The sequence below is a fragment of the Schistocerca piceifrons genome, chromosome 1, assembly GCF_021461385.2.
Source record: "Schistocerca piceifrons isolate TAMUIC-IGC-003096 chromosome 1, iqSchPice1.1, whole genome shotgun sequence".
In the NCBI taxonomy this organism is placed as follows: domain Eukaryota; kingdom Metazoa; phylum Arthropoda; class Insecta; order Orthoptera; family Acrididae; genus Schistocerca; species Schistocerca piceifrons.
In genome coordinates, this window is record NC_060138.1 from 1,238,821,174 (window position 1) to 1,238,836,011 (window position 14,838).

The 14,838-nt window shown below is 38.2% G+C and overlaps 1 protein-coding gene across 1 annotated transcript; it reads right to left on the reverse strand.

Annotated features, from left to right (window-relative positions):
• Positions 1-5,760: 5,760 nt before the first annotated feature.
• On the reverse strand, positions 5,761-14,601 carry LOC124781992 (hydroxymethylglutaryl-CoA synthase 1). The gene is made up of 2 exons (XM_047253905.1): positions 12,663-14,601; positions 5,761-8,471 (listed from the first exon to the last, which is right to left on the reverse strand). Exon 1 carries the CDS (start codon positions 14,371-14,373, stop codon positions 13,003-13,005), a length of 1,371 nt encoding a protein of 456 aa, XP_047109861.1. The 5' UTR covers positions 14,374-14,601; the 3' UTR covers positions 5,761-8,471; positions 12,663-13,002.
• Between the last annotated feature and the right edge of the window lie 237 nt (positions 14,602-14,838).

A 14,838-nucleotide genomic window follows, 5' to 3' on the forward strand; every position in this document is an offset into this window, starting at 1 on the left:
TTTGGAGAATACTGCAGTCAGGCGAATGGTGCTCTACGCAGTTGACACAGATGGGAGGTGGGGCACATGGAGTATTGTGATGTGATGGGTGTCCGCAATCTCGGCATGTGACGCTGGAAGTACAGCAGGAAGACATATGTACGAACTTCCAGTGCTTAAAGCACCGCGTCAGGGGAGGGATATAGGGCTTTACATCACACCAGTAGACCATCACCTTGACCTTCTTGGGCAATATATCACCCTCAGAGGCCAAGATGAAGGCACCGGTGGCAACCTGATTATTCTTCGGATCCCAGTGAACATGCCGGATGAAACGTACACCTCGCTGCTATAAATTGGTGTGCAGCTCATTGTCGGACTGCAAAAGGTCTCTGTGAAATATGATACCCTGGACCATATTTAAGCTCTTATGGGGCGTAATAGTTACAGAAACATCCCCCAGCTTGTCACAAATGAGTAACTTCTGTGACTGGGCAGGGGATGCTGTTTTGATCAAGACTGACCCAGACCTCATTTTCGACAAGCCCTCCACCTCCCCGAACTTGTCCTCTAAATGATCAACAAAAAACTGAGGCTTCATCGTCATGTAAGATTCCCCATCAGTTCTCAAACACACAAGGTACCAGGACGAATATCTGCTGCCATCCTTGGCCTGGCGTTCCTCCCATGGTGTGGCAAGGGAGGGGAACGATTTGGGGGTCATACGTCTGTGCGTTGAATTGAGCTCGTGATCGCTTAGAGACTGCTGGTGTTTCACCACCAACAGATGATGGACTACGCTTCATTGCGTGTCATCCACCCTGATGCCACCCACTCCAACCAGGAGCCCTCCCAGGGGCGCCACCGAGCCACAGCAAAGGCCACCTGGCAGGATGGCCATTGCTGGGAGTCCCTATGCCCCAGGGGGATGGGCATCTACCCTTTGGCATATGTGGGGAGTTAGTGGCGCAGGCATCAGCAGAGCGATCCGTGTGGTCAGGGGGCTACAACCAACAGGGTACATGGTGGCCCCACCACCACGGACTGGCTACTGTGCTGGATATCTGGTGGAAAGAAATCCATGGTCATCGTCAACGCAGAAATCGACACTCACCCAAGAGATAGAGAATGGGCAGGACTGCAATGTGATGATGAGAAAGTGGGCTAAAGATCTCAATGCACAATGGGCACAATGCACCTTTTAAGCCGCCCTTCCCCAATTGGTTCGTTCTTCAGGAAAATTTTGAAGAATGTATGTCAAACCCTACAGTGGACCATCACATAAAGGCCGAAACATGTGAAACTCATTTTAGTCAACTTGTACGACAGGCAGGAATACCTTGGGCCTATTCTAACCCCTGGACCCGCAGGGAGTGCAATCACAGGTGGTGGAAAACATGCTATGGTGCTTAATATAATATTGGGTAAACAATGATCAAATGTGTATGAAACACCTAACATGTAAAATTAACTGTTAGAAAAGTATGTGCCACATTGCTTGAATGCAAATGAGGAAACAGATTTCTCATCACAGTTTGGACTATTGTATTTATGTACATCAAACTGTTACCGAGATCTATGTAGGCCCACTACTACCTAGCAAAGGAAACAGCTGGTGAGAGCTGGCAGTCCAAGATGAAAAACTGATAATGTGATTTCATATGCTGGAAGGGTTATGACAAGTGTTTTCTGTCATTAACTGGATGCAAAACAGAGATCTTGGATTGAAAAACAAAATCATATTTCATCAGGTCAATATAACAGCCCAAAAAAGTGCTTTGGTAATGGGAAAAAATGGTCGTATGAAAGTTAGAAAAACCATTCTATTCACCACAATTACAATTTAGGGATGGAAACTACTCACTGGTAAACCACGGGACAGAAAACATTGACGAAAGGGAACTACATTGAAAAACCACGAACATTTACTTCAAAGAAATTATTTCACTGCCAACAGACAATTACCTACCAACAACTGTCGAATATGTCACAAATACTCCCAATTGCACACTAAAGGTACTATTCCTATGAAGTGTACCTTGCATGCATCTGACAGAACATATTTGATCCTTTGTACTGTTATTCAGGGAAACAATTCCTTAACTTCCAGAATTAATCTTTCTTTCTGGTGTGTAGTATCCAGTATTTCACCATCTTCTAGACCAATTTCAATTTTGTGTGAATTGACACTCAAATCAAGCACTTTACCTTTTCATTACTAATAGTTCTGTTGGCAAGTTCAATCAGAGTGTACCATCTGGTAAAGAATGGCAATACCATTCTCTGAACTTTACTTTTATCAGAAGTGGATGACTAGCTACACACACAGGACCAATCTATAGATTTTAGATGAGCATTGTTGATGCCATTGAGCTGGGCTGCAAGACACGCCATCTACACTAATTAAAATACAAGAAGACACCTAGTATCTTGCTGCAAAAAGGAAAGGGTCACAGCTGACTTTTAGTTCAGTAAACAGTTATATAGAGAAATTTTCAGTTCCTTAGCTGCATCTGAATCTGGAGCAACAACTTCATAAAGCCAACTGAAATGCCATACGCTGTCAAGGAAAGTGGTCACAGGTACAGCTACAGGAGCGGCCTCATTACCATGCATACTTCTGATGACTATGCCCCTGAACCAACTATGCCAAAGAAAAATTTTGCAAATAATTTTAAGAGTAAAGGAGACCACTCACCACGTAGCAGAAGCTTTGAACTGAGTGAGGGGGGGGATATGCAGCACACATGCACTCCTGTCGATTACACAACTCTTCTGAGCAGTCGTCTTTACTTCTCCCTTATTATATTTAAAGGAATATTTTGTGAATAAAGCATCTAACTTCCCTTTATTAATTGTGTGGTATTCCCAGTTCACAGGATTAAACAGCATGACAACACTGAGTATGCTCACAAAATCTATGTACATATTTGGTAAAAAAAAAAAAGTGCAATCTTGCATCTATTTACAATATTTATTATTGTGGTACAAGTGTATGCCCCACTTTCAAATCTACACTAATTAAGATACAAAAAGACACCTAGTACCTTGATAAATTTTGGTGTTTGCTTACATATTTCATGAGTGAAGTTTGCACAGGTAAAACACTAAATTAAGCATTCATAGTTTTTATGTCCCATGTAGTTCTTGAGTTTAATTAATAATATTGTTAAGTTGTACTGAGTGAACAATAAATTACGAAATTAAAGCAATCGCTACTACAGAGAAGACCCTCACCAGTATATGGCTGGAATGAAATGACAAACTACTAAGCCTAATCGACAATGTTATGTAAATGGATTACATTAGAGAAACCGAGTTTCTAGCAGATCCATATGTACCAATTATGAACAGCGAAAGAACTGTCCATGCCGACTGGATAAAACTGTTAAGAATAAATTTTACCTTGATACTGAGACTAGCTCCCTTTTTGTTGAAAAACATTTCTCAAGCAATGAACAGGACACATTTCAACAACAGCACTTCCCCACTGTTAATTTTCTTACTCAGTGAGCTCTCACATGACTGAACAACCATGTGTGCCATATTTCACCCACCCTCAGATTTTCCATTGTCAAGGAATTAAATCTTTCCAAGGTCCTCACGATCTGACAGACCACAATGTTCGCACTGAAATTCAATACCTTAAATTTTACTGACTGCTCCAATGGCCAACTATACTTATGTATGATAATGAGGAAGAGCTGAAAAAATGAGAGGAGCAGGGACACAGGGTAGAAGGCTAAGGACTTCATGTACTTAAGGCTGTGTGCATGTCGAAACTATGAAACAATATTTAAAAAGTGTTACCAAAAGGAAATTGTGTTACATTTTCTGATAAAAATGCCCGAAATGTAATTTCTATACATATTTTTAATATATTTCACGACAAACAACCAGTCTCTAACTCAAAAAACTCAACCACAGCTACATCAGGGTTAAAAATGTCTGCAAATAATGAAGCTGACTTTCAATCTAAATGTTTATGCTGTGGTTACAAAACACAGTACCCAGAGATGCATTTTATTCTGCAAACCAGAATGCACTGAAAATAAAATAGAAACATACACTCTGTTCATACAGATTCTGAAGAACATTAGGAAATTTTGGGGAGAAATGAGTATCAGCAATTTGAAAACATGTTGTTGAAGTGATTTATTATATAAAAATATGCTATGAAGTTTCAATAAATAAACTCTAAATACACATTAACAAAAATCACCAATACAAACTTTTTCATTAACATACATGTATATATAAAAATTTTAATACTTCTCAGACGATGGAGTATTTAAAGCCATAGCATATCTTTTGAGCCATGTTGCATACTTGAATACACAAAAAGAGAATTAACATTCTACTTAAAATACTATCTCCAAATAATTCTTGTCTACTTGTCAAAGTAGATCACCCATCCACTACGGCCAACAAAATGGTGTCTCAGAATAATAAAAAGTTCAAAAAGTTAATATGCTCTAAAATGCTTTCCAACTTCAGATCTGATAAAAAGTAAATAGGCCTAATATATTATTATGTATAAATAAATAAAACATACAACTTGTATAATAAGAGTAACAAGGTTTGTGACCAACAATGATACACCTGACACTTCCCATTGTACTACAATCTCCAGTACATTCCAACAAGAATTGTTATCTTTGGTAAACACATTAATTTCCGACTGAAGTAAGCCCCTTTGTCATGATTGAGAAATGTATAAAACACAGTACGGTAACTGATTTTATACACACACACACACACACACACACACACACACACACACACACACACACACAACAGTATCAGCTAAAGCTACAATGAAGATACAAAACAAATGTCAATAGCTGCCCATGGATATTAAAGTAGTAGAACTTGGCAGTTTAAGAGAAAATCATCTACCCTAAAAGAAACTATATGTGTGAATAAGGTGACAGTCATCTTGTGGAAGGAAACATTACAGGAATGTGAATCACTTGAAGGAAATGGTACAGTTATCAGAAGCCATGTAGTGCATAAAGAATATGTCACTTAATAAAAATACGTAAAATGTTAAAGAACGTCTTTCACTGTAATACACTAAAAATTTACTTTTTCAACTCACCGCATAGTTGAAATGTTGGAGCTGTTGAAAGCTACATAAAAAGAAAATTAATGAAAAGTTCGAAAGCTTTTGGATGAGTCACCAAGCATGATTTGTGTGTGTGTGTGTGTGTGTGTGTGTGTGTGTGTGTGTGTGTGTGTGTGTGTGTGATGTTGTTGTTGTTGTTTGTATGTGTCTGAAAAAGGGTTCACGTCCGAAAGTTAGCCAATTTTTCATTCTTTTTGTGTGCCTGTCAACAATTCAACACTTCTGCTATTCGGAGAGTTGTTTTCTTCCCTCCTGCATCATTTAAATACTGCCAGAACCTTCCATACCATAATCAATTTTTTTCAACTTGTTTAAAATAGAATTATACAACTCTACAACCCATTTTGTGCATTTCATTTCACTGTATTGCAAACACTTCAGTTGAACATTACGGCAATTCTTGATGGATTTCCATGTGAACTGAATTCGTTCTTTGTTAAAGAAGCTACGCATTATTAATAAAACACTGAACGACATATTCGTGAGTAATGAACAGTGTGAGGAATGGGCAATGCAACAGAGTGAAGCACATAATGAGCTTCATGTAGAGAAACATGCCCACATCCTCTTATTCAGTACTGCAATCCGTTATAATATCTGTACAGGTTTGCAGGGTTTTTAAAATCATGTTAAACAAGGTCTTCAGTTTCTCATATTTCTATACTTCATCTTTCAAAGGCACAACACTTTCTTCCCTAAGATTTATGAAAGCATAACCTAACAAATTGAAGGCACTTCATTAACCCTACAACATGAACAACCCAATGAGCTTTTCACATTTATTCACTGATGCAATTCTATAAATTTCAGCAGAAAGGCTTCTCACCACCTTGCCAATCATGCAACAAGTAGAATCCACACAGCACAAGGATTCAAAAAGGAACTGTACATACACATATACACTTGAACTTTGGGGGGGGGGGGGATGTGTGACAGCCTGAATACAGCAAATGGCTGCATTATAATGTAGCTTAAACAAAGCATAAAATTGTGCAGAGATCTCTCTTATGAAAAATAAATTTTGTAATACATGACCAATTCAATGACTGGAAACACTATCATTTGCAGATATTTTGGTTAGAGAACCACCCACTATCAGAGAAGAGTAAGAAAAAGAAAAAAGTCTACAAGAAATACAAATTCTTGGCAGAAAGTATCTAGTGGCACCAGAACACAGAAAAGTCAAGTGAAGTAAAGACGGGTGAACAACCCATCAAAGGTAAAGGTAAACAAATGTCAGTTATTCATAAATGTGAGGAAAGTTTTAAATATGGCTTGAGCAGAGAACTAATTACGATAAAACTTTCCCTATAAACTCTACCCCCCTTCCCCACCTTTCCTCCTGCCAATTCTTTGTTTAGATTACTTTTAGCTGCTGAGGTGAGGTGAACAATTCGCTGCTGCACGTAGATAATCCACACTTCTTTAGAAATGGAAACTTGTCCAGCCAAATGTTACTATCAAGCAAACAATTTACTCACTAATGGATAACATCTAATTCACTGTTTTCTCTGCCCTTTAAGAAATGTAATCAAAGTACTCATTTCCGTGTGTGCTGTGACATTACTAGAGCATTAAAAGAAGGTTGCTTCATAATTCATTACAGCTCATGGAAATTTTTGACACATGAAAGATAACATTCATTGAAAAAGTTTATCCTAGTAACTAAGGCAACAATATGGAAATGACAAATTGCTTCTCTTAGACAAGCACAATGAAAAAGACTTCCAAATATTTAAGCTTTCAGACAAACATCTACTTCCAATGTAGGAAACACACACATTCACTCTTGCACTTGTTTGAATGTGCCTGTGTGTTCCCCTTGACAGGGTGTTTTGTCCCAAAGCTTAAATATTTTTCATTGTGCCTGCCTGTGACTCAACATCTCCTCCATGTGGTGAATAGCAATCTGTTATTCCATACTGGAATTTCCATTGTTTGTTTATGACATATGACATTAATACCAGAAGTTCAAAAAAGATCTGGCTAATAGAGATGGCTAAAACCACAATTATTCCTGTACTTTCTAAATACTCGGTATTGAAAAAGAAAGCAAAATAGTGACGAATAACAAATAACTGATGGGGTCAGTGGAAAAAGTGCTCCTTCAAAAGAGTTTATTTTGACACATGGCATAAGATATGTCTGGTTAGATTCAACAATTTATCTAGCAGATAGTATTTTCTAGTGATACACAAGGAACTACTTTCCAGAATAAATATTTACTCTGAAGTGGAGTGTGCGCTGAATTGAAACCTCCCGCCAGATTAAAACTGTGCGCCAAACCAAGTCTCGAAGCTGGGATGTTTGCCTTCTGTGGGCACAGGCTCTATCGACTGAGCTTTCTGAGCACGATTTAAAACCCACACACCTCAACTTCCGTCAGTACCTCATGTCCTAACTTCCGAACTTCAAGCACTCCTGGAAGAAAGGATATTGCAGAAATATGGTTTAGCTGCAGACCTGTCTCAAAATATATCCTTTCTTCCAGATATTCAGGTAAACACCTATGAAGTCTGGAAGGTAGGAGATGAGGCACTGACATGTGGAGTTGTGAGGGTGGGATGACAGTTGGGCTCTGATAGTTCGGCCAGTGGAGCACTTGCTGCAAAACACAAGGTCCCAGGTTCGAGTCCAGGTCCAACACACAGTTTTAATCTACCAGGAAGTTTCCTGTGAAAGCGCAACTTATCAGCATATGACAACTTCATAAACACAACAAAGTTATTCGTTCAATCCTTACTATATCAATGTTAGCACTTTCTTCCGCAGAACCCTCCAGTTATATTACAGGAGGTGACACACAGTACTCACCCATCAATTAAAAAAAAAAAAAATTACAGAATAGATTTAAACATTTAGAAGGTCACCAGCTACAATCACATTTTCCATATTCAAATATGTGCATCTATCCTCCCTTTCCTTTTGCAATCCCTATTGTAAAGATGAAACGAGCAATTAACCATAGACACACAGAAGAAATCTTTATGGTACAAGTGTAGTGATAAGGTCGAGCCTGCTTTATATGGAATGTAGTACAATATAAACCTGATTACATGAATAATGACCACTTCTACTGCAGTGTCCATTGATGAAGATGCTCTGTTAAGCACACAAAGTCAATTGTGACATCAAGATAACCCTGATCTCAATCTCACTCTTTGGTATTATATGTCGTCGTTAGTACAAACTGAAAATGAGACGTGCAGGTACAGAAACAAAATATTAAAGAGAGATAATAAGATAATGCCACTCTTATGTCATACTTTAAAATTCTGTGTTTGTTGCTAGCACATAAGCAACACATCAGGAAGATCAACCAAATTGGATTGCTGCACGGGTGACTGACAGGAACCAGGAACACCTAGAATCAAAAACTTCAGCTATCAAAATAATGTCATTATTGTAAAGGTTTGAACAGCAAAGCGTTTTGGCATGACTATATCAGAAGTTGTGTACCAGTTTTCCTGCAGAATGAGCACCTTAGTGAAATTTAGAAGATGGTGTACACACACACACACACACACACACACACACACACACACACACACACACACACACAGGATGAATTTAAACTGTGCAGGCAGGATGTGGGTGGTGGCTGGATAGCTCAGTAAGAATGAAAGGGAAGTCCTGTTATCAGCACAAGGTTTCAATCTGTCATTGAGTAACAGAACAACACACATTACACCACAGGGTAAAGTATTCACTGCAGCTCAAGTTAAAGACTATATTACACACTGCACGAAGAATAATAATTTTTACACTATTTTTCATTTGTTTTACTGGGTAATCCTGCATCCACTCAGAATAAATGTAGTGCTAAGGAATTTCCAAATTAATTCTGTAACTAATGCAGTACTGAGGTATTACTGATCACTTGTAATAGCATTCACAGAAAACTGCCACAGTTTGAAGTCCTTCTAAAGAGCAGTGCGATTTATCATGAGTATAATCCACTAAAGCCAGGAATTCATAGCAGTGAGATCACTGGGACAAACCAAACAAGGCAGGCTAGACAGGTTGTGAGTGGCTTTTTTACATGTAAACATGTGAGTGACTTTTTTTACATGTAAACACTGATGGCTTGCACACAAAATGTTGTGAATATGATTTAACTATAAAGTTGAAGATGAATCTTCTTTGACCAGGAAGTTCACTCGCTGAAGTAACTGAAAACTGATTTTTCTCTGCAATTCAAAATGTGCACATTCTCATTCAAGCAGTAATATCTGGTGATATTTAAATAAGCATGATATTCCATGTTGTGTGGGAACACGAACTACCATAATGAAATGTATCTCCACAAAACAAAATTAAGGAACATCACAATTCATAATGCCATACAGTTGTAAAGATGAGTGATACAGTAAACAGTATTGGTACTACTGAACAGCAACAGAAATTGCTTAAGCTCAAAAGGACCATGGGGCTCGAAGAATCCATGGGGGTTCAAAATTTGCAGGTGAATTATGTACATTATTAATCAATGGTCTTCAGATCTGCTGAAGAGATACCTTTTCCCAAAAACTGGATGGGAGCATAGATTGTACATTCTACAAAAGAGATATCAGACCTGGTCCACAAAAACCACCATCTCATTTCATTCTCTTACAGCAAGCAGAATTCTGCATGATGACATTATCCCAGGCAATAAGTGTGGATTTCATGCATTCTGGAAGTAATGATCCTGGAAAACTAATTGTGATATTCAGACCTGACACCTGGTTCCTAGGCTTCTGAAAACCTTTCAATTCAATACCACAAATACTACTGTGGGGGATTTAAAATATGGTCATGGAAAGTCTTGGACCCTGTCAAACTGCAGTGCCAGTCAAATGCAATCAGCTAGAAAATTTAGCTGAAGATGTGTGTATGCTTACTCTTGAAACTCTGAAGGAGGATTCGTGCAAAAACTAACAGTATTCTAAGTCTTGTTTATGTGCCTTATCATTGACCCAGCTCATAACTATTTGGTGGAACTGTTAGCTTTCTCCTCCCTTCAACACAGGTAACATTTAGTCAAATTTATGTCCACGAGAAAATTTCGATAGGTAGACTAATAATCTGGGATAAACAATCATCCACAGACATATAAATAACTCTTGATATGACTCGCAGAAGTGTAAAAGGGCTGCTACTGTTAATGTTGCGTATGGACTGGTTAGTGCTTACCTCCTGGAGGCATAATTCCCTGTACTACCAACTAAACGGAAATCATTAACAGCACTGCTAGCTGTTGATGATAGACTATTACCTCAGTGAAGTAAAAGCCATTGGTTGTGATAGTGTGGACAATTGGAAGGTCATTTGAAAGGCAACCGTGTACACGGAAGGGAGGGGTCTTTCCTAAATTTGCCTCATTTCCTGCTATTTTCAATTGAGTGTTTCTGTTGGCATTCCTGGCAGTAACCTTAAGGTAAGTACTGACAAACCCTGTCGTCTCTAAGTGAATTTAATTTTAATGACAATGACTTAGCAATTGTAATTTGACAATTTTTAAAAATGACTTATATCTAGGAGCTACCTGATAATTTTTAATTACTGTCCAATCAGACATTGCCAGAAAGACAGGCAGCTAGCTGCTAAGACAGAGAAACTCAACAAAGTTCTATACACATTTCCCTCTCTGGCTGAAAGGAGCAATACACAGAACAAATGTAAATACAAAGACCAGTTAGATGGCAAGAGCCAAAGTATATACTGGACAGCCTGTTTCCAGATCTGAATGTTGGAAGCATTTTTTTTGTAGGCAAAAGGGGAATGACGACAACCAACAACAAGCAATAAAAGCAGCATCCAAATTCCTACTATTATCTTCTGCAGCACACTCAGAAACAGCACACTGGATATTGCTGTTTAAGACAAATTCTCTGTGACCATTGATTCTGATACATAACCTAGTAATGGTCCTGCCATTACAAATTTTGGAAGCTGACTCTGTCCCAGTTTTTTCAAAGCTGTATAGAACCACAACATTTAAATGCAATACTGAAACACTTAACTGATTTTTCAGTTTCAACAAGACAACATTGATTTATTCCATCTAATATAGAATGAAACACCATATAGAAAACCATTATCTCATAACATCTGTATATTAACAGATGGTACAAAGGGACACTATGAGGGAAGTGCTTCAACATAACTACGACAATTTCAATTACATTACATCACTAAAAACATTTAAAAATTATCAGTGATCTCTTCTGATTCTTATAAAGTATAAGAGTCTTTTCTTCCATATGTAAATATCATCTGTACCAGTGCCATAAGGTCCATGGCTGCTGATGAGTTTAACACTGCAGGTGGACTTTAGAGCTTGCTTCCAAAATTAACCCATATGGAGCAAATAAGATAACTATTAGATCCCCACTGGTTCACTATCAGCTCCATCCTGGTGAGCATTAAAATGGATTTGGACTGTAAATGGTATTGCAAGTTGCAGATTGTCATGAAAGAGTTGTTTCATAGGAAATGGGGCAATATTACTTGCTGAAAATACCTTGACTACAACGAAATATGCTCCAATCACTGTTTGTAGCAAATCTAATATAAATGAAAGGACAATATGCAAAATCTTCAAGAGAAGTTTCACTGGACTATCCTCACAGTTATAGTCAAACTGTAGGAACAAAAACTTTTTCATATTAAAATGGACAAATAGTGTTACATACCCAAATTCCTACTCAAAAAGAAAATCATCAGTCCTTTGTGTGCATTTCTTTGAGATAAAAATAAGATGAATAGTAACTTTTTAAAACGAGCAACTTCTTTCTAACAAGAACAAGAGACAGCAGTCTATTTTGTAAATTAAAAAATTCAAAGCAGTTCTCTTTGATTTATCACATGCAAGACTGGAGATACTAGTTTATTATAACACACACACACACACACACACACACACACACACACACACACACACACACACACACACACACACGGTGTCCCAGGAGGAATGGTCAATATCCATGTGATGCAGCAGGAACTATAATTTGAAGCTAACTATGCTAGTAAACATGGGCTCTGAAACACAGGTAAGAGCAGTTCATCTCTGCTACTGTGAAACATCTCATCTACTGATCAAGAGCTCATAGTACTCTCTATTTATTAGACTTTTTCCTATCATTATCTCTGAATATTGAACACACCACCGATGACACCAAGTATTTCAGAGCTACATTATCTTATTAGGTTTAACATGTAAAATTATTTCATATCTTTACATACATCTTATGCTTTTCCATTGTGTCTGCTTTATCAATTTGGAGTGTGTGTCAAAATAAAATAAACATTGAGAATTATGAGCATTGCATCTCTCCAACATATGCAGACTACAATAAACCAACATTTAAATGAATGAGGATTACTTAATTTGCAACTGACATACCATGTGTAAGGACTAATGTCACAAATGAATTCAAATGATCAATAAGTGTAGGTTCTTCATCAGAATTTCACCATCATCTAAACACTGTTAAGCATGTTAATATTACACCTATTGATATAACATGATTGATGATAAATATTAGCATGTGACTGTTCATATACTTACCACAGTAGATTCATAAATGCTTTGGCAGGTGATACTGGTTGAACACTAAATGCTGCTGAAGAATTGTTGCTCTTGAATTGCGATTTTTATGGCCAAGTATTTACATTACTTAACAACTTCCTTGGGCACAAAAAATGTCAATCCATTTCATCTTCATGATAAACACAAAATCATGTAGAGCATAAGCAACACTTCTATTGGTTTCTCTCTCAATGAGCTAGTTCAAGCGAACACAAATCAAAAGATGGTACACTTCTTCATATAAACAGTGAACTGATTGAGAAATATTTGATACTTAAAACTGCAATGTTTCTAAAAATATTACTACTTTAAACAAACATTAGGCAGCCTTTTTGTACACTCGACGATGCAGTTCATCTATTGACTCCAAATACCAGGTTCCTGGAAAAAGCGTATCTATGGGACCTTCAGGAGTGTATGGTGCCTTATGATGATTTTTTTCACGAAGTTCCATTATAGAAGAAAAATCGCTTGGAGACACACATGTTCTGCTTTTCAGTTGAGTGCTGATGTGACCAAGATTAGCAATAATGTGTCTCAAAGGTGATCCTTCTGAAATATCTTCTGCCACCTTCACAGAATACATGGAGGAAGCCAACCCGGAGCCATAAGAAAAAAGACCAATTCTTTTTCCTGCAAGATGTTCAGCACTTTTACTTATAAGTAATGATACCAGACATCCATATAAAGATGGGGTGTACATATTGCCCACTTCCCTCGCTAACAGTAGAGAGGGAAGAGTCTTTTCTTCAAAGGCACTTTTGCTGCAAGTCATGAATTCCTTTTCTATGTCTCTGTCAAAATACGTGTTTTCAAGATCTAAGCCTTGAAATTTCTGAAGCCCTGGATACTTTGCAAGAATATCTTGAGGAGAACGTATAAAATCATTCAACATTAAACGTGCCAGTGATTTTTGAACTAATTTACAATAAGGGGAATGGAAGATCATTGCATCGAAGTATTCCAAGTTAATCTTGTTACCATTAAGATGTTTTTCTGCTTTGCTGCAGTACAGCTGATAGCAGTTGTCCAGTGCACTTAAATAGCACTTAACTGACAATTTACCATCAACTACCGGATATTCAGAAGAGAGATTGGGCTTGTAAAAATCATAAGCATGTTTCATAAATGTTGCCCGAGCACTTGTTTCTATGATAAGAGGAGCATTAGCACCAACCAGCATAGCAACGGCTCCCGCCCCACCTGTGGGCCGAGCATTACCTTTCGCGTACACAGCAATATCACCACATACGACAAGGGCATAACGACCATCCCAAGCACTGGATTCGACCCATGAAACTGCGTTGAACAATGCAGACGTGCCACCATAACATGCATTTGTAGTGTCCACACCCTCGACATCAAAATTACCACTTTCCTCGAAAAGCTGCATCAGCACTGTCTTCACACTTTTCGATTTGTCTATAATAGTTTCTGTGCCTACCTCCAACCTTCCAATCTCCTTATATGAAATATTGTTTCTTTGCATCAGTTTCGACACTACTGTGAGGCACAGTGAATTTATATCTTCACGATCTGAGCAAAAACCCATTTTTGATTGTCCCAGGCCTATAGTGTATTTTCCTGCCGAAACTCCATCGAACGCTTCCAGCTCCGATTGGTCAACGTACTGGGATGGAAAAATTTGTTCAATGGCAACAATACCAACATTGGATGGTCTGGCACTCATTTTCGCTGATTTGATGACGAAAAATAACTGGTATTGGTTCGGCAGCGCACTGCAGTATCGCGACACTCGGTGGAAAGAACTGGAGGAATGTCAACAAGCACTCGCACACTTCACGACACCATCCAGGCGAGGAGAATCTCGCCTGTGTCGCCTCTCACGGTACTTCAAGTACTTGGCCTACTAAAAATACACGCATAACTCCTGTACCGTTACTGTGCACGTTGTCAAGATGCCATCACAATGTCAAAGATTAAACACTGTAGGAGGCTTGCCAACATGCTCATAAGAAGATATATAGATCTCTGCCACGGTGAATCCTATTTCGTTGTTCATGTGTATAACAAATGTTGCAACACACTGGCTGCAAATGGATTTCGAGAACAGTTAATACTCTTACATAACACGTTTCACAGGCGTGAAGTTTAAAGAAAAACTACCTTCAGGGACTTCCTTGCTTTCTCCCCT